The sequence below is a fragment of the Kogia breviceps genome, chromosome 13 (genome assembly GCF_026419965.1).
Source record: "Kogia breviceps isolate mKogBre1 chromosome 13, mKogBre1 haplotype 1, whole genome shotgun sequence".
Lineage (NCBI taxonomy): Eukaryota > Metazoa > Chordata > Mammalia > Artiodactyla > Physeteridae > Kogia > Kogia breviceps.
In genome coordinates, this window is record NC_081322.1 from 77,285,674 (window position 1) to 77,307,818 (window position 22,145).

At 42.3% G+C, this 22,145-nt stretch overlaps 1 protein-coding gene and 1 non-coding gene across 9 annotated transcripts in view; one reads left to right on the forward strand and one right to left on the reverse strand.

Annotated features, from left to right (window-relative positions):
- Positions 1-8,185: 8,185 nt before the first annotated feature.
- RMND1 (required for meiotic nuclear division 1 homolog) overlaps positions 8,186-22,145 on the reverse strand; it is a 41,713-nt gene continuing 27,753 nt past the window's right edge. For 4 of the 8 annotated variants that reach the window (XM_059083477.2, XM_059083479.2, XM_067011027.1 and 1 more), the window contains 3 exons: positions 20,275-20,395; positions 10,493-10,609; positions 9,424-9,631 (listed from right to left, as the gene is read on the reverse strand). In XM_059083477.2, the coding sequence (XP_058939460.1) occupies positions 9,599-9,631; positions 10,493-10,609; positions 20,275-20,395 (271 nt within the window). In that variant the 3' untranslated portion in view covers positions 9,424-9,598. Of the gene's footprint in view, positions 8,670-8,777; positions 9,632-10,492; positions 10,610-20,274; positions 20,396-22,145 lie in introns of those variants that run through there. The other 4 variants (XR_010836092.1, XM_059083478.2, XM_067011029.1 and 1 more) reach the window with 4 other exon arrangements.
- Positions 12,336-12,408, forward strand: TRNAA-CGC (transfer RNA alanine (anticodon CGC)). The gene has a single exon. It is a non-coding gene; the product is annotated as a tRNA-Ala (tRNA).

Here is a 22,145-nt window from a genome sequence, read left to right on the forward strand (position 1 = left end):
TGCTTATTTCAGTAATTGGGTTTTAGCTCATGAAGCTTTGGTCCAGGAAAGTCGAAGTCTGCAAAGCGTGTTTGTTACTTACGAACAATTTACTCTCCTTTTAAGCTTTGGCCTCTGAGATATTGTTAGAGTGGATTCCAGAGTTGGCCATTCTGTTAAATTTAGAGGCCCTGAAATCTTTTAACGGGGAGGTCCTGAAACATGGTAACAGGGCAAGCATGGGGTTTAATATTCATTGAGGGTCATTCTTAACATGTTAAAGTTTACTTTTGCGTCGTTGCCATTTTGCTAGAATTTTATTTATATCTTTAGAAGTATGATTTAGTTCTTTGAGGAATGCATTTAACGATTTCTTTGTTTTACATATCTAGGATTTTGAAGACTTAAAAAAGAATATGGCTTGATTTGTAAGAAAATGGAGGCAGCAGTTCCTAGGCTACTCTGGTTTTAAAGCATGCTATCCTGGATATAAGCTCCTTGATTTGATGTGGAACCCATTTTGGTTGACATAGCCAGACCTAAGCACAGTGCCCTGGCACATAGTTCACAGAATACTTAAGGCAAGTTTATTATCTTTAGACAGTTAATTTAACATACAGCAGTGTCCCTGCTAAAAATCTGCATGTGATTTGGTAATCCGGTCGTACCTGGGGCTACAGATGACTAATTCCTTCTTCTTTGAAGACAAAATAAGCAGCTGTGTAACTTTAGTGGTCCAGAAGTGAGTAATAGATTTAGTACATACCTGCCTTGAACTTTCTTGTTCTTTGATCAGCTAGATAAATGACTTGTGAGTGGCTAAATGTCTGCCTTGCAAAACCGAATTCTGACCCTGCTATAAGCATTTCTGGTGCACTATCACTAAAACATCAAAGTTGGCCATTAGACTGGCATGCCAGTTTCCTTGGATTGGCTTTACAGTTGAGATCTGTTTCATCTCATTAGGAAACTAAAGTGATTTTGATTGGTAGAGAGACATCGTTAGAGATCTTTGGGTTCTTAATTCTTTTAGACTTTGAACTTTCAAGTTATGGTCTGATGAGTGCTTACATGGAGAGTGAACTGATTTAAGAGAAACCAAAGGAAAAACTGGGCAAAACTAATGCTGAAGTTTTAGATGAAGCCATTGGGCAGAAACTTGGCTATGTGTCTCAAGTATTTGGCCTTGAGTCAGAGTAACTATGCTTATTCTTAAGATCAACAAATATTTTCTCAGTACCGTACACTATAGTTGTATAGAAATAAACCCTGGGGCTATTCCTGAAACTCTGACTCTCCTTCCTAGAGAAAGTGCTGTCAGGAGCATCCTAGTCTTTTCTTTTAGAGCTGCTGCTCTGGAATTTAGAACTGGGGTGGTTTTGCTGCTAGTTCTTGGAAGGCATAATGATGGATACTTGTATTTTGCCAAGTTTGCCAATTATTTTGATTTTTAGTCACCATCATCAAGTAATAGCATTATAAGGAGTGCTATACAGACTATATCTGCTTTCACAACTGGTTGAAGTAGGAACATTTCGATGGATACATATGCGAAGGTTGGGGAGAAAGTTCTTGAAGAGAATGGCTAGTAGTCTGTCTGCATTGGGCCAAGGGAAGCTGTCAGTCTGGTTATGGGAGAGCCACAAATGCCCTGAATTAAGTAATAAGAAAAAGAAGTTGAGTCATCTGTTTAGTGTTTGTGTACTGATCTGTTTTGCATTTTGAAAATAAATTTGGCAAATTGGGATTTCAAAAATAGTTTCACACATTTTACCTCAAAGAAAATCTCAGTGCAAGCAAATAATCGAGTGGACTCATCAGAAGTTAAGTTATGCATAAATATTCTGCAGAGTCTTGTGTTGCTGAAAGTTTTGATACGTGTTTTGCTGAGGTACAACCAGAGATATATGCACTTGGCTTGTGTTCTGAAGAGGATAGTTCCAGGGAGACTTGGACAGTGGGCAGAAACCAGTTTAACAGTACTGTACTTTTGGGTTTTTTTTTTGGGGGGGGGGGCAAAAATTTGTGTGTGCTCAGGTTGAAGATGGAATTTCCTTTAACACTGATGATGAAAGTAATAGTAAGAGGAAGTAATACATGTGGGTACATCCCAAAGCTTTTTCACTACATAATTTTTTGAAGAATGTCCTATGGGTAATTTCTTAAATTGGGAGAATGACATGCTTTTTTACATGCTAGATTTCTAAGTCTAGGGTAGATGCCACACCTGTGTTTGCAAGCTTAACGTTTAAGTCAGAAAAGATGTATTTTGTGTGTCTTATATTTTGTTGTCTTTGTTAAAAAGTTTATAGAAAATGCTTATTTTATAGTTGATTGTTATTGAGCCTGTATTCCTTCAAGGATTCCCTATACGTTAGCGATTAGTTTGTTTGAAACCTATTGCGTAGGCATGTGGGTTTCAAACTTTTTCTGTTGAGATTCTAAAAAATATATAATGCTACCTGGTACACACATATATGTAAAGTTGAAACAAAATTTTCAGGAAATAGTACTTGTTATTATGGGTATATACTCTGCTATCTTTTGTTTCATTTTTTTAAAACATTAGCTGTGGTACCTTAAATTGATTTCATAAATCACAAATGGATAAGGGTCCACAGTTTGAAAAAACTGGTATTTCAGTTTTTAGTATTAGTTGCTGTTGTTACAAATTACCCCAACACTTAAGTGGTTTAAAACGGTGAACATTTGTTTATCTCTGAATTTCTGTGGGTCAGGAATCTGGAAGTAGCTTAGTTAGGTATTTCTGGGTCAGGGTCTTTCATGAGGTGTTTTTTATGTCAAGACTCAGTTAGAGGATCTGCTTCCAGGGCGGCTCACACTCCAGCAGGTTATTACTCCGTAGTTCTCGGTTCTTCTCCCTGGGGCTGCTTGAGTGTCCTCACAACATGGTGGTTGGCTTTTCCCAGAGCGAGTGATCAAGCAAGAGCAAGGAGGAAACACCACCATCCGCCACGCGCTGTTAGTTAAAAGCAAGTTACTCAGTCCAGCCTGCAGCCAAGGGGAGAGGAATTAAGCTCCATGTCTTGAAGGGAAGAGTCTCAAAGAATTTATGACATTTTAATAACTACCACAGTTCTATATTTTTCCTGTTTATGGGTGAATTAGGATTGAACCAGAATTCTTGCTGAAGTCAATCTGTAAGTAATTATCTTAGTTAATTAAGTCAGTTTTTTCTCTGAGGGCGTTTAGTCTCACTCCTTCCTCTAAAATTTGAGAACACAGGCTCAAAGAAGTTAGGTAATTAGCCAAGCCCATTCAGTCTAGGAAAACGAAACAGATTTTCTGTGACTTTTTGTCATGAGAAAATAATAATCTGTGTGCTGATAGAGATGAGAAAATTGGCTGATTTAAAAAAAAAATCTTTTCTGAAGAAGTTATAGTGTGGGACTTTTGTTCTCTAGCCTTCCAGCTTGTATTTGTTTACATGATTATAGTTACACTGTCAGTTTATTTGGCCTCTGGATAATGCTTGATGTCTTTATGAATTCGCACACTCCTCATACCAGCACCCCCGTCCCAATTGATTTTTAGAGGAAACAGAAAATGTTCTTATTAAATGAATTTTAACTACTTTACGGTTAGCTCCATGTGCTGCCTGTATTACTGACCCTGAGATTGTACTGTGTAACTCTTCCAATTAGCACATTTCCAGGACCTAAAAGGAGATGATGTTACAACTAAAAGATAATCAGGGTGTGTGTGTAAAGAAAACTATACCCTGTTTTTCTGCTGTGAATTTTTCATGGAAACTTTGGATCTAGAAGGCTTTGTTCTAAGACTAGTTTTGGCTTACTGCTACAAGGAGTGGAGGAGTCCCTGACATTGGTAGTGAGTGAAGCCAGGATAAATTACCAAGGCTTACCTTGATTTTTTTTGTTTTTTTTTTATTAGGCTTTTCTGAGTAATAGGTGGGGATACAGTAAATCGTCTTACACTTCTGCTGTTACAGAATTGGATAATGCCTTTTTTCTTACACTGCTTTCTAGTTTATCTTACCACTAGGACACCTGACAGTTCCATTCTGCCCTGAAGCACTGATTGTCCTTACTTATGTAATTACTTTTCTTGGTATTTATTTATATATGTTGTATCTCCCATCCCTCTGTAAGATCCTTACAGGGACTTACTTTCATATATACTGCTGGTACTCAAGTACTTGAAGAACTGAATTGAATTTATAGTTGAAGGGCCGAAGATGATAATTTCTCCCACCACAACTGAAAGAAAACATGTTTATTGTTGTAGAAAGCCTCTGGATATAGGTGGTAGGTGCAGCTGGTGTATGTGTTAATCACTGTCTCTGTTCTTTAGATGCCCACAGTCCAGTGGGGGAGAACACAATCATATACTTAATACACAGTTTGTTCTACACTACACATGTGCAAAATGGTGTGCTGGTACAATGAAGTTGGTGTTAGAACTGAATCTTGAAGGGTGAGTGGATAAGATGTGGTTTTGTGACATGTTTGGGGTTGTGCATTTCTCAGCTTTACTCCATTATACATCTACCTTGAATTGTTTTATTGTTGGCAAGTGGCCATCATAGTTTGATAAATTGCTTCTTTCTGTGGCATGCATGCTCTTGGTATATTATTTCTCTAGAACTGTGCTGGTCCAGTTCAGCAGCTCCTAGCCACATGTGGCTATGTAAGTTAATGACACACACTAGCCACATGTGCTTCAGTATCCACATGGGGCCAAAGGCTACCATATTAGACAACACAGATATTGAACATTTCTCTTGTCACAGAAAGTTCTGTTGGACAGTGCTGCTCCAGAGTCGATCTGCACATTTTCACATTATCTGTAGAGTGTTAAGTTAGGAATAGAGAAAACTTAACAGCCTCCTGACATTAGGAGAGACAGAGTGGTTGGTGTTTATGAGTAGAGGGCAGAGAGTATATATTTACAGTGGTTAAGAATATAGGCTTTGGAGTCAGATCTGGGTTGGAATCATACTCTGTCCCTTAAGCTGTTTGGCTTTGGGCATGTTATTTAACCTCTGAGCCTTAGTTTTTTTCTTTTGTTCAAATAGGGATAATATTTATCTCACAGGGTTGTGTGAGTATAAAAAAAGTGTATGTAAGGGGCTTAGCACAGTGCCTCAGTAGATGACAGGATCATTAATATATATATATATATATATATATATATATATTTTTTTTTTCATTAATATATTTTTAAAATAGTCACTCATTTAAAGAAATTTTTAGAGTTATCTTAAAGTAAAATTAACTTTTTTTCCTTTTGGTGTACAGTTCTGTGAACTTGAATATAGGTGCACATTTATGTAACCACGGTCAAGATACAGGACAGTTCTGTCTCTTCAGAAAACTCCCTCATGCTGTCCTTTGGCATACTAACCTCCTCCCACTCCTCCTCCCTGGCAGCCAGTGATCTCTTCTCCATCACTTTTTGTCTTTTCCTAGCTTGTTATATAAATGGAATCATATGATACGTAGTCTTTTGAGACTGGCTGCTTTCAGTCAGCTAAGTTGAGTCATAAAAAGTTGTAACATGTATTAATAGCACAATGGATTTTGAAAGATGTTAGTTGTGAAATATTAAACAAAAATGTGAGTCTGAAATTTTGCTTATAGAATTGTGTGTGACTGGAGTTTTTTACGTTTGAAAGTGAAATTAATGATGAAATATATAGGGGGAAACTACTTCCCCCAATTGATGACAGCTATGTGTGTATCAACTTGTTTTTCTTTGTGAAGATAGTTGATCACTGGTAGGGGAGGTTCCTGTTTTTAGTTTTATTAAAGATCTGTACAGTTGCCAGCACAGTCCTGATTTGAAAAAGGTGATTGTTTAAACATCATTAATTTCTAAAAATGTGGTCTGAAGATAACGGCTGCTTTGCCTAGACCTTCCCCAGCTTAATGCTGAAAGCCTGGATGCTCCAGAAAATCCCCCAGTGCGGGGAAACCCAGGATCTAAAAGGGCCACTTGAAGGAAATTTGAGGATTCCAGTTCATCAGATTTCATTACTGAACCATCAGACAGGTATTTGATACTAGTTTGTTGTCCTCTGTAAGTCTTCATTTGAGTGAGTTTAAGAAGCACTCTGGTCCATTTTCATTTTTTTTGGTCTTTTTTTTTGGCTGCACTGCTGTGAGGAATCTTAGTTCCCCAGCCAGGGATCAATCCTGTGTGCCCCTGCAGTGGAAGGCGAGGAGTCTGAACCACTGGATGACCAGGGAAGTCCCAGGTCCATATTTTTATGTTAGCTATATATATATATACACACACACATACACACACACACACATATATATATATATATATATATATATATATATACACATATTTTAAATTTATTTTTGGCTGCATTGGGTCTTCTTTGCTGTGCATGGGCTTTCTCTAGTTACTATGAGCGGGGGCTGTTCTTCGTTGTGGTGTGCGGGCTTCTTATTGCGGTGGCTTCTCTTGTTGTGGAACACGGGCTCTAGGCACATGGGCTTCAGTAGTTGTGGTGTGCAGGCTCAGTAGTAATGGTGCACGGGCTTAGTTGCTCTGCAGCATGTGGGATCTTCTTGGACCTGGGCTTGAACCCATGTCCCCTGCATTGGCAGGCTGGTTCTTAACCACTGCACCTCCAGGGAAGTCCCTGCTGCATTATATTTAAATGAACCACTCTGTTTGGATGCAGCGTTCACTAACATCTGTCTTTAAGTCTCAGACATGTAATTTATTTTTGGCTGTGTTGGGTCTTCGTTGCTGCGCGTGGGCTTTTTCTCTGGTTATGGCGAGTGGGGGCTTCTCATTGCGGTGGCTTCTCTTGTTGCGGACCACGGGCTCTAGGTGTGTGAGCTTCAGTAGTTGTGGTACGCAGGCTCAGTAGTTGTGGCTCGCGGGCTCTAGAGCACAGGCTCAGTAGTTGTGGTGCACGGGCTTAGTTGCTCCACGGCATGTGGGATCTTTCCGGACCAGGGATCGAACCCATGTCCCCTGCATTGGCAGGCGGATTCTTAATCGCTGCACCACCAGGGAAGCCCTCAAGACGTGTTTCTTAACTAAGGACTCAAAGGGGATCCTGGGGATTTGATTCAGCCTTCATTTACTCTCAGAATATCATATATGTGTTTTTATGCAGATGCATCGTACTAACAGTTAACTCATAACTTCACATATATTAATTCCATTAATCCTTACAACAACCCTGTGAGGTAGTGCTACTATAAAACCCATTTTACAGATGAGGAAACAGGCCCAGCGAGGTTTTGTGACTTGCCCAGCATGATACCAGTACTAAGTGGTGTGGAGTAAGGATTCAAATCCAGGTTGGTCTTAACCACTGTACTCTTGTGAGAGAAATTTGGTACCACTTTGAGGAGTGCTTCTGTAGCCACTGGTGAATACACTTAACTTTTTAGGCTTTCCTCAATATTCTGGTACAATCTCTCAGACATTTTGTTCTGAGAGAAACTGTGATCTTGAAGAACTTTTATGTTTGTATTATACCTAAAATAATTTTTAAAACTCTATAACTTAAGTTGAAGCTTTCATCATACATTTAAATACTTGAAAAATATGTAATCTCTGACATAAATATTGATATTTTAAAATATTATAAATTATAATATATAAACAATAAAAATAAATTATAATTTATATAATATATCTTAGTGAAATGTAATACAGTAATGAGTTGATGTCCATCGTGATCCATTTAAACATAAGTAAACGATTCAAGTGTTACCTTCCTTTTTCTTCTTGAAAACTGTATTTGTTACATTTCCCCCACAAAATGTTATCCTAATAAATTTTTATGCTTGAAGGTCTTACTGTCTTTTTGTTCTTTGTTACATATTTGCCTATAAGTTGAAATGTTAAATTTTAATTTGCCATGACCGTAAAGCACTAAATGTTCGTGTTCTTTTTGTTGTAGTAAAATTAGCTTTTTTAAAAATTCTTTTTGCGGTACGCGGGCCTCTCACTGTTGTGGTCTCTCCCGTTGCGGAGCACAGGCTCTGGACGCGCAGGCTCAGCCGGCCACGGCCCACGGGCCCAGCTGCTCCGCGGCACGCGGGATCCTCCCGGACCGGGGCACGAACCTGCGTCCCCTGCATTGGCAGGCGGACTCCCAACCACTGCGCCACCAGGGAAGAAGCCCTGTTGTACTAAAATTTTATAATTACACAGTTGACCCAAAGGGCAAATTGTACACATTGATACTTGGAGTAAAATTTTACTAGAAATGGCCCCTCTTATTGAAGAAGGCTCTGTTGACCAATATTTAAAATTGTCCTTTGGCTTTAAGGTAGAAATGAGTTTTCTTTTTAAAAAAATTTATTTCTTGGCTGCGTTGGGTCTTTGTTGCTGTGCGCGGGCTTTCTCTAGTTGCAGCGAACGGGGGCTACTCTTGGTTGCAGTGCGCGGGCTTCTCATTGCGGTGGCTTCTATTGTCACGGAGCACAGGCTCTAGGTGCGTGGGCTTCAGTAGTTGTGGCTCACGGGCTCTAAAGTGCAGGCTCAGTAGTTGTGGTGCTTGAGCTTAGTTGCTCTGTGGCATGTGGGATCCTCCTGGACCAGGGCTCGAACCCATGTCCCCTGCATTGGCAAGCGGACTCTTAATCACTGCGCCACCAGGGAAGTCCCTAGAAAGCAATTCTTAAACTATCTGTGCCCATGTGTTGCATAGTCCTTGGTATAAGTACCTGAAATAGAAGACCGGTACTCAGGAAGAACTCTTGCGGTGCACTGAAAGACACCAGCATGGGCAGCTTCACACTATTCCAGCAAATATATACATGAATGTCATCAGTGAGGGTACAGATAAATGTGTATTCTCTTGGGAGTATACCATATAGCAGTTAAACAAGCTATAAAGTGACTGACAGTGTCCCAATTTAGAACAGTAATACTCTGGATATGTATATAACTTACAAAAAATTCATTGTCATGGGGAGAGGGTAGTAGGGCGGGGGGATATGTGTAAAAATAAGGCAAATGAAGATAAAAAGGACTTTGTTTTTAAAGAGTTAATTATCAATTCAAGATGGTAAGCACATAAATGTTAAATTCTTTGTACTTGGTATTTTAAAATTTTCCCTAAGTGTGTGAGAAACTTAAAAAAAAATTCCTCTGTGGGAAGAATATTTTGACCAGTATGGTAGTGAAAGGATGGAAAGTATTGATTAATAAAAGGAAAGTGCCAGTGAGCAGTCAGACTCAAATTATGCCACCTAAAAATAGGTATACAAAGTTCGTTTTTGCCATTTAAAGCCTACTTATTTTATAAATTTCAACACTTTGGAGTTCCTGTATTGTTTTCTTAGGGCCAAGCTTTGGATTCCCTGGGGAAAGGTTAGGAGCAATGCCCAAATTCCCCAGATGCCCAGATTATCCAAAGTTCTTTAAAATATAAAATGAACATTATCCTTTCAAACTGTCAGTGTTACAGACCCAAATGCCAGATTCTTCATAGTTTTTATTCAAGCAGCAATACATTTAGAAACTGAGAAAGATCACTGACAATTTCTTGATTAAAAAAATTAAATACCTATTAATCTCAACAGGTGAGCATTTATTTTTGATTGTAGAACTTCAATATATCTTTCAATGACACTTTTCCTTTGGTCGTCAATCAGAAAAATACTCGTCCCAGCTCAAACATTACCTTACAAATAAAAAGTGAGAAGTATTAATAATTTCATGGCAAATCAGTGGTACAAACTAAAATGACTTTTCTAAGATCGTGATTAATGAAAAATGCTCCCGAAGTAAGAATAACTTTTTTGTTACTATAGGGCAAGCTGCAGATCTGAGGCACAGATGCCTGGGGTTGGGCTGAACATTATACATTTACAGCTAGAACTTTCCCTAAATGCCATCTTTAAAAATGTGGAGGGAGGGACTTCCCAGGTAGCGCAGTGGTTAATCCGCCTGCCAATGCAGGGGACATGGGTTTGAGCCCTGGTCCAGGAAGATCCCACATGCTGCAGAGCAAATAAGCCTGTGCACCACAACTACTGAGCCCACACGCCACAACTACTGAAGCCATCGCGGTTAAAGCCAGTGCTCCGCAACAAGAGAAGCCACCGCAATAAGAAGCCTGCGCGCCACAAGGAAGAGTAGCCCCCTCTCGCCACAACTAGAGAAAGCCCGTGCGCAACTAAGACCCAATGCAGCCAAAAAAAGAAAAATTTATTTAATAAATAAATAAAAAGAGCTAATAATTTTTAAAAAAACATGGAGGGAATTCCCTGGTGGTCAAGTGGTTAGGATTTGGCACTTTCACTGCCATGGCCTGGGTTCAGTCCCCGGTCAGGGAACTGGGATCCTGCAAGCTGTGCAGCAGGGCCAAATAAAATAAATAAAAATGTGAACTTTACCAAAAATCATGCTTAACGCATTTTCAAAATATTACCACAGTCACTTGAAACCTGCCTCACTTCCAAATAGACTTAACATTTAGGACAAAGTCGTGCTCCATCCTGCTATTACTTTCCATCAAGTTACTTTCATAAAAGTTACCTACCTCTATGGTGATAAGGATGACAATCATCCATTCCAGGCGGAGCGTCCTCTTCTCAGTCAGGTGATTGCGCATCAGATCTGTTAGCTCCATGCAGTGCTGAAGCTTTTCATTCATGACCTGCATTAGAAAAAGCTCAAAGTAGCCTGTATGTTTAAACATTCACTTAAGATAACAGTTGCATGCTTCAGAATTCTAAGTCTGAAATAGGTGTGCAGTGAAAAATCACCCCTTCAATTTTTTTTTTTTTTTTTTTTTTGGTACGCGGGCCTCTCACTGTTGTGGCCTCTCCCGTTGCGGAGCACAGGCTCCGGACGCACAGGCTCAGCGGCCACGGCTCGGGCCCAGCCGCTCCGCGGCATGTGGGATCCTCCCGCACCGGGGCACGAACCCGTGTCCCCTGCATCGGCAGGCGGATTCTCAACCACTGCGCCACCAGGGAAGCCCACCCCTTCAATTCTTGCTCCTCAGCCCTCCCCAAAGGCAACCTACCAGTGCTACTTCGTCTCCTTTCTGTGAATCCACCTAGAGACGTTCTGTAATGCACAGATCTGACTGCAAGAAATACTTTGCATACTGAAGCTCTTATATTCATAAGATTTTGATGGAAGATCTAAAAGTTTTTGATTCCTAGTTTTTCGTTGCTGCCCTTGGATTTTCAGCAGTTAATGAAAGCAAACCTGAAATATGATTCTTTTAGCATGGCCTTAAGATGAGAAACAATGATTACCTTCTACTAAAACTGTTCCAAGCCCCCCAAACACAAAACTTGCCCTGCTGCACACTCGCCACTAGATGGCACTGCTTTTAATGCTTAACTGTAGAGGTTCTGTGTTACGCTCCACAAGCTGGCTGAGGGGTTCACAGAAAACAGAATCTTTGAAGTTAAGACTTGAATGTGACCACTGGCAAGTTATACTTCCTTAATCTCTGTATCTCTCTTTTGGAAATTACACAGTCTGGAAACAAATTTTTAAAAACACTTTTTGGATTCCCCTTGATAACTTCTGGGGTACGTATGCTGAGAGTGCAGGTATGGTCAGTGGAAATCTGAGACAAATCACAGATGCATGTTTGGGGACTGACTGAAATGTGCTAGTGCACCATATTTACTATCATTTTGCACAGAGCATTACTCATGAGAGCGAACGCGTGGAACCACACTGATAATACGTATTTGCCCACGTTTCCAGACTTTGTGTAACCCCGTAGTCACCAGTTTGTATACATGTTTAGAACGGTGCCTCTTTCTTTTCTCCCTTTCTTCGCCTTCCTATTTCTATTGGCTGCTTGATCTTGGTCTGTAAACATGCTCAGCCTTAAGCTTGCTTCTCTCTTCAAAATGCTGACCCAACCCTCTTTTACATTTTCTTTCAACTTTGACTAAAGAACAGACATTTTCTTTCTCCACTTCCTCACCACCAACCTATTCCTTAGCCCTTAGAGGGTGTAGATGTGACCTCTACTCCCCCGAAACTTCCAGATGTCTCCTAAACAGTAACACCCTTTATTGGTTAGATTCTGAAACTTCAGTTAACTCAAGCATTTGACAACTTGAAATGCACACTTCCTTTGGTTTTTTCTCCCGTAGGGACTAAGTTCTGCCTCCGACCATCACTCTTTTTCTGAGTGTTCTCGGACCTCCCCTGGCCTGTGGATGACATTTTGCAGAGTCCTGATCTTGTCCCTCCTGTCCTCTAGCTCTGCACTCTCTCTGCACAATCCTGCCCATCCGGTTTGTGCAGGCGCTTCCTGAACTTCAGTCATTTCCATCCCACCATCACTGCTTCTGTGATAAACATGTGCCAATTGGATTTAAAGTCAGAAAGACTTAGAAATGGGGACTTCCCTGGTGGTCCAGTGGTTAAGACTCTGCGCTCGCAATGCAGGGGGCCCAGGTTCGATCCCTGGTCAGGGAACTAGATTCCCACGTGCATGCTGCAACGAAGAGTTTGCATGCCACAACCAAGGAGCTGGCGAGCCACAACTAAGGAGCCTGTGAGCTGCAACTAAGATATGGCACAACCAAGGAAAAAAAAAAAATCACAAAAAAACCCTTAGAAATGTTTATTTTAAAAGGAAACTACATTGCCAAAATGGAAAACCAGTATGATGTGAAATGGTGTTGGATACACAAAGCTGAGCGTGGTGCCTGGGAAAGTGGTAGATTATACATTAGAGGGCCGGTCAAGAGCCACTAAAGCCAAGCTAAGCATTCCTCCTTAACTCTGAACAGAAGTGTTAACTTGCTTCAATGCTTACATGTTATATCAGGGTCCATGTGTTACCTAAGTTCATCTCTTGTACAAGTGTATGTATTCCACATTTTGAGAAAGACTGATTTAAACTGTTTTTTGATTAAGTCCCAAGTATTAACTGCTTAATCCTGATTTCTCCTCTGCCCGAATTTCTAACTGCCTATAAAACATCTTTTTCCTATTTTCCTGCCAGCACCTTAAATTTAGCATTTCTCAAACTACAGTTGACATCCTGTTCAAGTCTATCCCTCTTCTTGGGTCCCTAGCTCAAAGCAGGCCACACTTCCTTCTCGGGCACCCAGCGTAGAAACCTTTGATCTCTGTCCTGCGTTCCTGGATCCCTGGCACTTGAGTTGTCCTTGCTGTATGGAGTCGAGTCTATCCTCTCCTTAGCATTTCTTAATACACCTAGTAGGCTTTCATCAACCATCTGTCACCTCTTCAAACTGGTCTGTTGGGTGGTTGTGGCGGTGGTGACGGGCTGGGGGCATTCCGGGTTTTGTTTGCACGGGCCACCAGACTTCTCATCCTAAACAGGACGGCTCGTTTCACTCCCCTGCTCAGAAGCTCCGGACGTCTTGCTGTTGCCTTCTCGATAACATGGAACGACCCCAGATGGTTTAGTCCAGTCACTCTTCAGTGGGTGGCGCCCTCTTCAGGCCTGAAGGCGAGGTCTCTGTGACCCTTCCTGACCTCCTGCTCCTCGCTCAGCACTCCCACAGCACCTCGCTGTTTCCCTCGTTTAGAACTTACCTCATTCTGGTCTCATAGCCACCTGCTACCTGCCCGGCACCCTCCCCTCCTGCCCCCTTGTTTTGGAGAGTCACTCTTCCCTGTTTCCAACCACGTGATGCTGCCAACCTTGTTAGTATCACTGCCCGCCTGACACCAACCCCTCTCCCCTCCCCCGAAAAGCCCAAGGGGGAGACAGGGTCAGTACAAGACCCAGGCTTGGCCAACCGTGAGGCGCAGCTGCCTCGTCACATGGCTGGTCAAAGCACGGACACGTGGCCCAGTGCTTTGAAGCTGCCAGGCAGAGGAACATGTCGCTCGGATATCCCCCCTTCCCACACCCCTTTCTCCCCATCGCACAGAGAATGCCACCAAGAAGGAAAGGAGGAGGTCAAACTGGTACGGAGGAGGCTGAGGCAAGAAACAGTCCTGATGACCCGTCTGGGTCTGTGCAACAGACATTCCCTGTTTCACGCCTGCTCCCCGTTTCTCAGCCCCGTGAGCCAGTACACGGGGATAAGTAAGGTCTTCCCAATTGTCTTTCTGTCGTGTGAAAGCAGGGGAGCCCCCAACTAACACATGCTTCCTATGTCCTTTGGTTAAAGAATCAGACGTGTTTCATGCGCACAGATGATGGAGCAGGAGAAAACGGGGACAGGGTCACAGAGGTGGTAAATGTGAAGTAGGCTCTAAATAGGCAGGTGCCAGGGAGAAACGGTGGGGCGCCAGGGGGACAGTATTTGTAGTAGAGGAAACAGCATGGAGGCAAGTACAGCTGGATAGTGAAAAACTTGGAAGTGCTTGGAGGTAAGGTTAAAAAGGTAAGTTAGTCCTGAATTGTGAGAGGTACTATAGACCATAGCTGGTAGTCAGAGTAGCAAAAGGATACTTAAGACTGTACAGGAATTAAGGTTGTTAAGTCAGCCGATCTTTAGATAAGGAGACAAGCCTAGATTATCTGGGTGGGCCCAGTGCAATCACAAGGGTCCTTAAAAGTGGGGATGGCAGGCGGAAGAGCTCAGCGATGCAAGCCGGAAGTGGGGGTCTGAGCCAAGGGCAGTGGGTGGCCGCTCGGAGCTGGAACAGCCAAGGAAACGGCCTCACCCGGGGCCTTTGGAGCGGGGGTGTGCGGCCCTGCCAACGCCTTGATTTTGGCTCAGTGACTCCCAGGTCAGACTCTGGACCTACCGAACTGTAAAATAATACATCTGTGTTAAGTCAGTCTGTGGTAATTTGCTGCAGCAGCAGTAGAAATGAATACATAGCACGATAATGTTGGAACTTTCTTCTGCAGGTAAGGGAGTCCTTTGTCCACTCTTAAAATATTTGTTCTGTGTTTACTGTACTGTGCTGGGCAGAGGAGATGAAGTGGTGAATAAGACAGATATGTCTCTGTCTTCTGGCTACAGGGCCCAGCCTAGAGGCTGGGAGACAAAGAAGAAGGTATTAGGGTGAACGGGGTGCGAGACGCACATCAGCAGTCAGGGTGCAGAAGGCGGGTCAGTTTGGTATCCCTCCCTGTCTCACCAGCCCAGGGCCTATCGTAGAGACTTCCGATAAATATCTGGCAATGAATGCATGACACTCAGGAGAAAACGAAAGGATGCTCTGATTGCATGTGGAAGATGAAGGAGAAAGAGGAAACCATGGTGAGTTTCAAGTTCCTGCTTGACTGACCAGGTGGTCATGCTATTAGCTGAGACAGAAACAGAGAAGGTTCAGCTGCATTTTCTGGGAGAATACAGTGAGTTTCATTATGAATTCTTAATCACTGATTAATTCTACAAATATTTATGGAACACAGATTCTACGTGAGGCCTTTGCCAAGAAGCGGGAAGGGAGCCAGGAAGAAGACGATCGTGCTCTCTGATTTCACGAAGCCTGCGTTCTAGAGGGGAGTGTACTCATCACATATTTACAGGGAAAGCAGCTTCTATCACTTTCGCTGCTGTGTTTTAAGGAAGAAGAGGGGGAAATCTCACGAGTGCAGCTCCAATTTCATATAAATCTCCCTTTCCCCTCTGAATACCTGCTACTTCTACTTTTAGCCACCTTGCCCCAGTTCCTACACAGATTCCAATAAGGATGTGGAAGACATATGTAATTTATAAAAACAATTTAAATGAAACACATTTTAGCTCGTAAAGAAAATTTAAAGTGGATTTCCAGGGACTGCTGGTAATATGGACGGAATGTTTGCGTTCCCCCCAAATTCATGTTGAAGTCCTACCCCCCAATGTGATGGTATCTGGAGATGAGAGCTTTGGGGGTGATTAGGTTTAGATGAGGTCTAAATTAACATCCTTACAAGGAGAGGCAGAGACACCAGAGTGGGTGCTCTCTCCCTGCCTTGTGAGGAGGCCGCACCGAGAAAGTGGGAAGAGGCTTCTCCCAAGGCACTGAATCCGCGGTGCCATCAGATCAATACGATGCGGCACGGGAGCTGCCGCCCCTGAGTACGCACAAAGTACTCCAGGAGCACGAGGGCAAGTGGTGCCCACTTTAAACAGACCTTTATTTTTATTCTTCAGGACACTACCTGAATTATTTTCTACTTGTTCTACAGCACGGATTAAGTGCAATGTACGCATTATTCCAGGTACTCAGTTAAGGATTCAGAAGTCAGCAGCATTATAGTTACACAGAACTCACATAAGATTTGTTTGAAAAATACCACGGAACTGACCTGGTCCGGGGCTCTTCCCGTTTGGGGACTGAGGGGAGCCGGTCCACCTGCCCCCTGGGCTGCGATCCATTTCCCCACACCGGGCACTGAGGGGGCCTCTCCACTCAGAGGAGCACTGTCCCCAGCGAACCGCAAGTGCCCTGCTGGCACATGCCCTCCCTCCGCTTGAGCAAAGTGAAGATGCCCAGGCACTTTCTCCAGGTTTCCCCTTCCTGACACTGTGATGCTGGTCCAGCGAGCGGATTTACTTCACTGCGTGTCAGTAGTTGACGCTCGACCCTGCTTTGACATTCCTCATCTTCAGCTGTGGCTTTCACGCTGAACGCAGTGTTCCTGTTGAGTAAGTTCCTATCTTTACACGTCTCCTCCTCTGGACCACACACTCAGGATGTTTCCTGCTCAAACCACCTTCATCGTTGGTGACTTCGGTGATTCTGTTCTCTTTTCCTGTACTCTTGTCCACGAGGGACATGTGAAGGACACCATGGGCATCAAAGATGCCGCGATTTGAGGAAGGACACAGGATGGGGGGGTGGAGGCAGAGGGGGAGGGTGCTTGAGCGCACACTTCCCAGGCCGCTGGTTTACCTCGGCCATTGCTCAGCCACTGTTAACTGACTTAACTCAACACAACAGGCTGGTCATCAGAAGAGGTCTGACGCATCTGCTTGGTGGCAATCATCTTTATCCGTCAACCCAACGATCGTGGTTCCACCAAACGTGTTCATTCCAAGAGAAAAGGGGGAGGCATCCAAAAGCCATAACTCTTGAGCACTTTCAAATTCATCCCTAGTAAATACGGCTGCTCATCAAGGTTGACGCTTTTGTTTAATGTCATTAAAGAATTCTCACAAAAGGTTTATTTTCAAGTTTTCCTGGAGGCATAATTTACATACAATGATATGCACTTGTTTCCATTCTAAGTATACAATCTGAAGACTTTCACAGATAGACACCCATGGAAGTTAACACCACGGCGTTTCCATCTCCCCAAGATCCCTTGTGCCCCTTTGGAATCTGCTGCCTTACCCACCACCCCACCTCCAAGCCCTAGGGAACCAATGATCTATCTTCTGTAATTATAGATTAGATTAGCCTTTCTAGAGTTTCCTATAAATATAACAGCAGGTATTCTTTTGTGCCTAGATTTTTTTCACTCAGCGTAACGATCCTGATATTCACGCATGTTGTTGCATGGATGGGTAATTCATTGCTTGTATTGCTGAGTGGTACTCCACCATACGGCTATCCCACAATTTCTTTATCCATTCACCTACTGATGGGCATTTGACTGTTTCCAGTTCTTGGCTATTATGACTAAAGCTGCTAAGAACATTCAGGTACAAATCGGTGTGAGGACATATGTTTTCACTTCTCATGAGTAAATACTCAGGAGTGGAACTGTTGGATCGTATCGTAACACAACTAAATTTCTGAGCAACTGCTGGGCTGTTTTTGCAAAGTGGTTGCACCAATGTGTATTCCCACAAGTAATGTATGAAACTGCCAGCTGCTCTGTATCCTGCCCAACACTTGGTATTGTCAGTCCTTTTAATTTTAGTCATTCTAGTGAGTGTGTAGTAACGGCGCACTGCAGGTTTAATTGGCACTTCCCTGGTAAACAATAACGTCGAACATCTTCTCATGTTCATTTGGCCGTTCACATATTTTGTGAAACGTCAGCTTAAATCTTTTGCCCATTTAAAAAACTGGGTTGTCTTTTGGAGTAGAAAGAGTTCTTCCTTTTTTAAATGCATAGATCTTTAAAAAAAAATTATTTATTATTTATTTTATTTTTGGCTGCGTTGGGTCTTCGTTGCCGCACACGGGCTTTCTCTAGTTGTGGCAAGCGGGGCGCTACTCTTTGTTGCGGTGTGCGGGCTTCTCACTGTGGTGGCTTCTCTTGTTGTGGAGCACGGGCTCTAGGCACGCGGGCTTCAGTAGTTGTGGCACGTGGGCCTAGAGAGCAGGCTCAGTAGTTGTGGCGCATGGGCCCAGCCGCTCCGCGGCGTGTGGGATCTTCCTGGACCAGGGCTCGCACCCGTGTCCCCTGCACTGGCAGGCGGATTCTTAGCTACTGCACCGCCAGGGAAGCTCCTTGAGTAGAAAGAGTTCTTTGATTATTCTGGACAAGTCCTTTGTCAGGTTATATATTGAGGATATTTCCTCCCAGCCTGTGTTGTGCCTTTTCATATTCTTAAGAGTGTCCTTCAAAGAGCAGTGGTCTTAGTTTTGATGAAGTTCAACTTATCAAATTTGTTCCTCAAGGTGCACGTTTTTTGTTTTTTTTCTCTAACAAATCTTGACCTTCCCCAAGGTCATGACGCCTTATTCCTATATTTTCTTCCTGAGGTTTTATAATTTTAGCTTTTATATCTAAAAGGTCTCTGATTCATTTAGAAATGGTGTGAAGTAAAGGATAGGGTTCATTATGACCATCCCATTGTTCTAGCACCATTTGTTGAAAAGATTAGGAAAAAAATAAAGAGAGCCTTGAAGACTTGCTGGAGTATGATTAAAGGTCTGACATTCACGTCATAGAGAGACAGTAGATTTCTCCTCAGAAATCATGGAGGCCAGAAAAAAGTGACACAGTAATTTGTAGGTATTGAAAGAAATGAACTATCAACTTGGAATCCTCTACCTAGTGAAAAAATCCTTCAGGAATAAAGGGGAAATCTAGATGTTTTCAGATGAAGAAAAACTAAGAGACTATGCTTTTGCAAACTTACCCTGCAAGAATGGCTGAAGAATGTTCTTGAAACAGAAAAGAAACAATAAAAGAAGAAAACTTGGAACATCATCGCAAAAAAAGGAACAGAAAGAATAAAAATGGGGGTAAATACAATAGGATTTCTGTCTCCTCTTGCGTTTTCTAAGTTATGTTTGACGGTTGCAGCAAAACTTGTAACACCGATGAAGTTCTCAACGTGGGGAGTAAAGGGATGTAAACAGCAGTAAGGTTTCCACGCTGGATTTAATCTGGCAAAGTTGAAACCAGTGGATTGTGATAAGCTAGGTATGTATAATGTGACACTTAGAGCAACCACTAAATATCTATGCAGAGATATACTCAAAAACAATACAGATAAATAAAAGTGGAATCCCCCCAAATGGCTAAGTAACTCACAGGAAGGCAGGGATTGATCCAGGCAATGACTCGGAAGGACCTCAAGGGTGTTATAGTCATTGGAAAAAGCGCATTTTAAAGTCACACCCTGTATGATTCTATTTCTATAACATTCCCCAAATGACAAAATTAGAGCTGGAGAATAGATGACTCATTACCAGTGGTTAGGGATGGTCGGGGAAGGAGGGGTGTGAGTATAAAAGGACAAGCACAGGGGAGATCTCTGCGGAGACGGAACGGTTCTGCATCCAGATCTCGTGGTTACCTGGATCCACACGTGTGATTAAATGTGACAGGACTATGCGCACACATGGTACCACTGTCCGTCTTGTCTTCTGCTCTCTTTCCCGTGTGCTTTACCTCCACCGTGACGCCCTCCACGCACTTCCATCATTCCATCAGCTGCCTCCCTCCTCAACTTTGCTTCCACGCTTCTAAATGCTTTCAGGCAGTTCTAACTGGATGTCTTCTTGCTACTCTACTCTCAACATATCTTAAATGTGGCTCCGCCCCTCCCCACAAGCTCTCTACATTTTGCCATCTTTCTGTCACCCACGACAAACATCAGTCATCCTTATTCTTCCTTCTCCCTGGCCTCCCCGTACCAACCACTTCATCTGCCTTAAAGGATTCTTTTAAAAATTCATTTCTCTTCTCACTGTCACCAGTAAAGTTCTGGGCCCCATGAACTCTTGCTTGAAACTTGATGAGAAACTTCCTAACAGACCACTAGGCCTCCAAACTCTCACCAATCCTAACTAGCCTGTAGAGCAAATATCAGAATATCCTTTGACGTGAAAGAGAAAACTGTCTGTACACAGGAAAACTAGAACGGGAAATCTAGAGATCTGAGTAGAAGCCAAACGACATTTCTCCAAAAGCAGTTAAACACATTTACTTAATTAAAAACTTCTCTTCACACAGTCATACAACTTATAGGTGATATTGTGTCCCTCTCAGTAGAAGTGCAAAATACATACCTTAACTCTACGAGTAATGCTGAGGAACCGACAAGTTTTATCATAAAGTTCTTCCAGATTTTCTCTGTCCCAGTAGAAATCAGGAGTGATCAAGAAGTCTGAACTCAAGTTTATATGGTGCCTTAAAAAAAGGAAAATAATTAACTTTTAATTTTTATCTTCAATTAAAAAATCATGGTCTATTTTATTTCTTTTTTGAAGAAGATATTTATTGATTGAAGTATGGTTAACTTACAATGTTGTGTTAATTTCAAGTGTATGGCAAAGTGATTCAGTTACACATACATACATACATGTATATATATATATATATATATATATATATATATATATATATATATACATTCTTTTTTAGGTTCTTGTCCATTATAGGTTATTACAAGATATTGAGTAGAGTTCCCTGTGCTGTACAGTAGGTCCTTGTTGTTTACCTATTTTATATATAGCAGTGTGGCTATATTAATCCCAAACTCCTAATTTATCTCCCCCCATCCCCTTTGGTAACCACAAGTTTGTTTTCTATGTCTGTGAGTCCATTTCTGTTTTGTAAATAAGTTTATTTCTTATTTACATGGTGCTTTATAAAAGTAGTTTTTAATGCTGATTCTTATAATACTTCTGAGAAACATGTAAACAAAAAATTTTCAAAATGTGCAACCAAATTAATTCAATCTTTATATTAACATATATCAAGTAGAGAGAGAAAAAAACCCAGTTAAAAAAATTTCTAGGGACTTCCGTGGTGGCGAAGTGGTTAAGAATCCACCTGCCGATGCAGGGGACACAGGTTTGATCCCTGGTCTGGGAAGATCCCACATGCCGCGGAGCAACTAAGCCCGTGCGCCCCAACTACTGAGCCTGTGCTCTAGAGCCTGTGACCAACAACTACTGAGCCCGCGCTCCGCAACAAGAGAAGCCACCGCAATGAGAAGCCCGCGCACTGCAACAAGTAGCCCCCACTCACCACAACTAGAGAAAGCCCGCCTGCGGCAATGAAGACCCCACGCAGCCGTAAATAAAGAAATAAATAAACTTATTTTAAAAAAATTTCTAAGCTTTTTTCATTAAAATTTGTTACAATATCCATGCACATATATTTGTGTGTGTGTGTGTGGATAGGCTCAAAAATGAAAAAGACAGAAAAAGGTAAAAATGGACCCATCTTACTCCTAGTCTTCTCCCCATTTTCCCCTTTCTCCCACTCCCTGCGGGTAGCCACTGCTAGTTTCACACACACACACACACACAAACACACACACTCTCTCTCTATTTCTACCTTTTTTACATATGAGGCCTGAGTTTGCTTTTAAACAAAAATTTATGTTATACAAGTAACACATAAATAGCTGTTCACTATAAAAAAGAAAAACCCTAGGGAAGAACTCAGAAAACACGGGGAGGCCCCTTACCCTAACAACTCCAATCCTTTTGGCCCCGCCAACGCTCTCCTGTGTCCTTCCAGCTCTGCTTCCACGCGCACACGCGCACGTGTGTGCGCACGCGTGCACATACACCTACGTGTCTGGTAGTACGTATACACATCAAGATAGGGATGAATATTTACGTTGTTTGCTCACAAGCAGGATCATACGATGCATAATCTGTGACTGCCACATTCCTGCTTCTAGTTCTCGTCATGGACTCGCCACACTCCTTTGAATAACACACAAGTACTCATCGTAAAGAGACGAAAACTTAGGATAACAACAGTAAGACTCTACAAGACTATTCACAAACCTAAGTATATCAAGTCCTAATTTCTGAGTCCCAGTATTATACTTCGCTGTATCAAACTCTGCTCGCGTGACCAAGAGAAGAGGGGAGAGGAGTCTGTTTCCCCCATTTCTTAGTGAGCTCAAGGCTTTAGATGT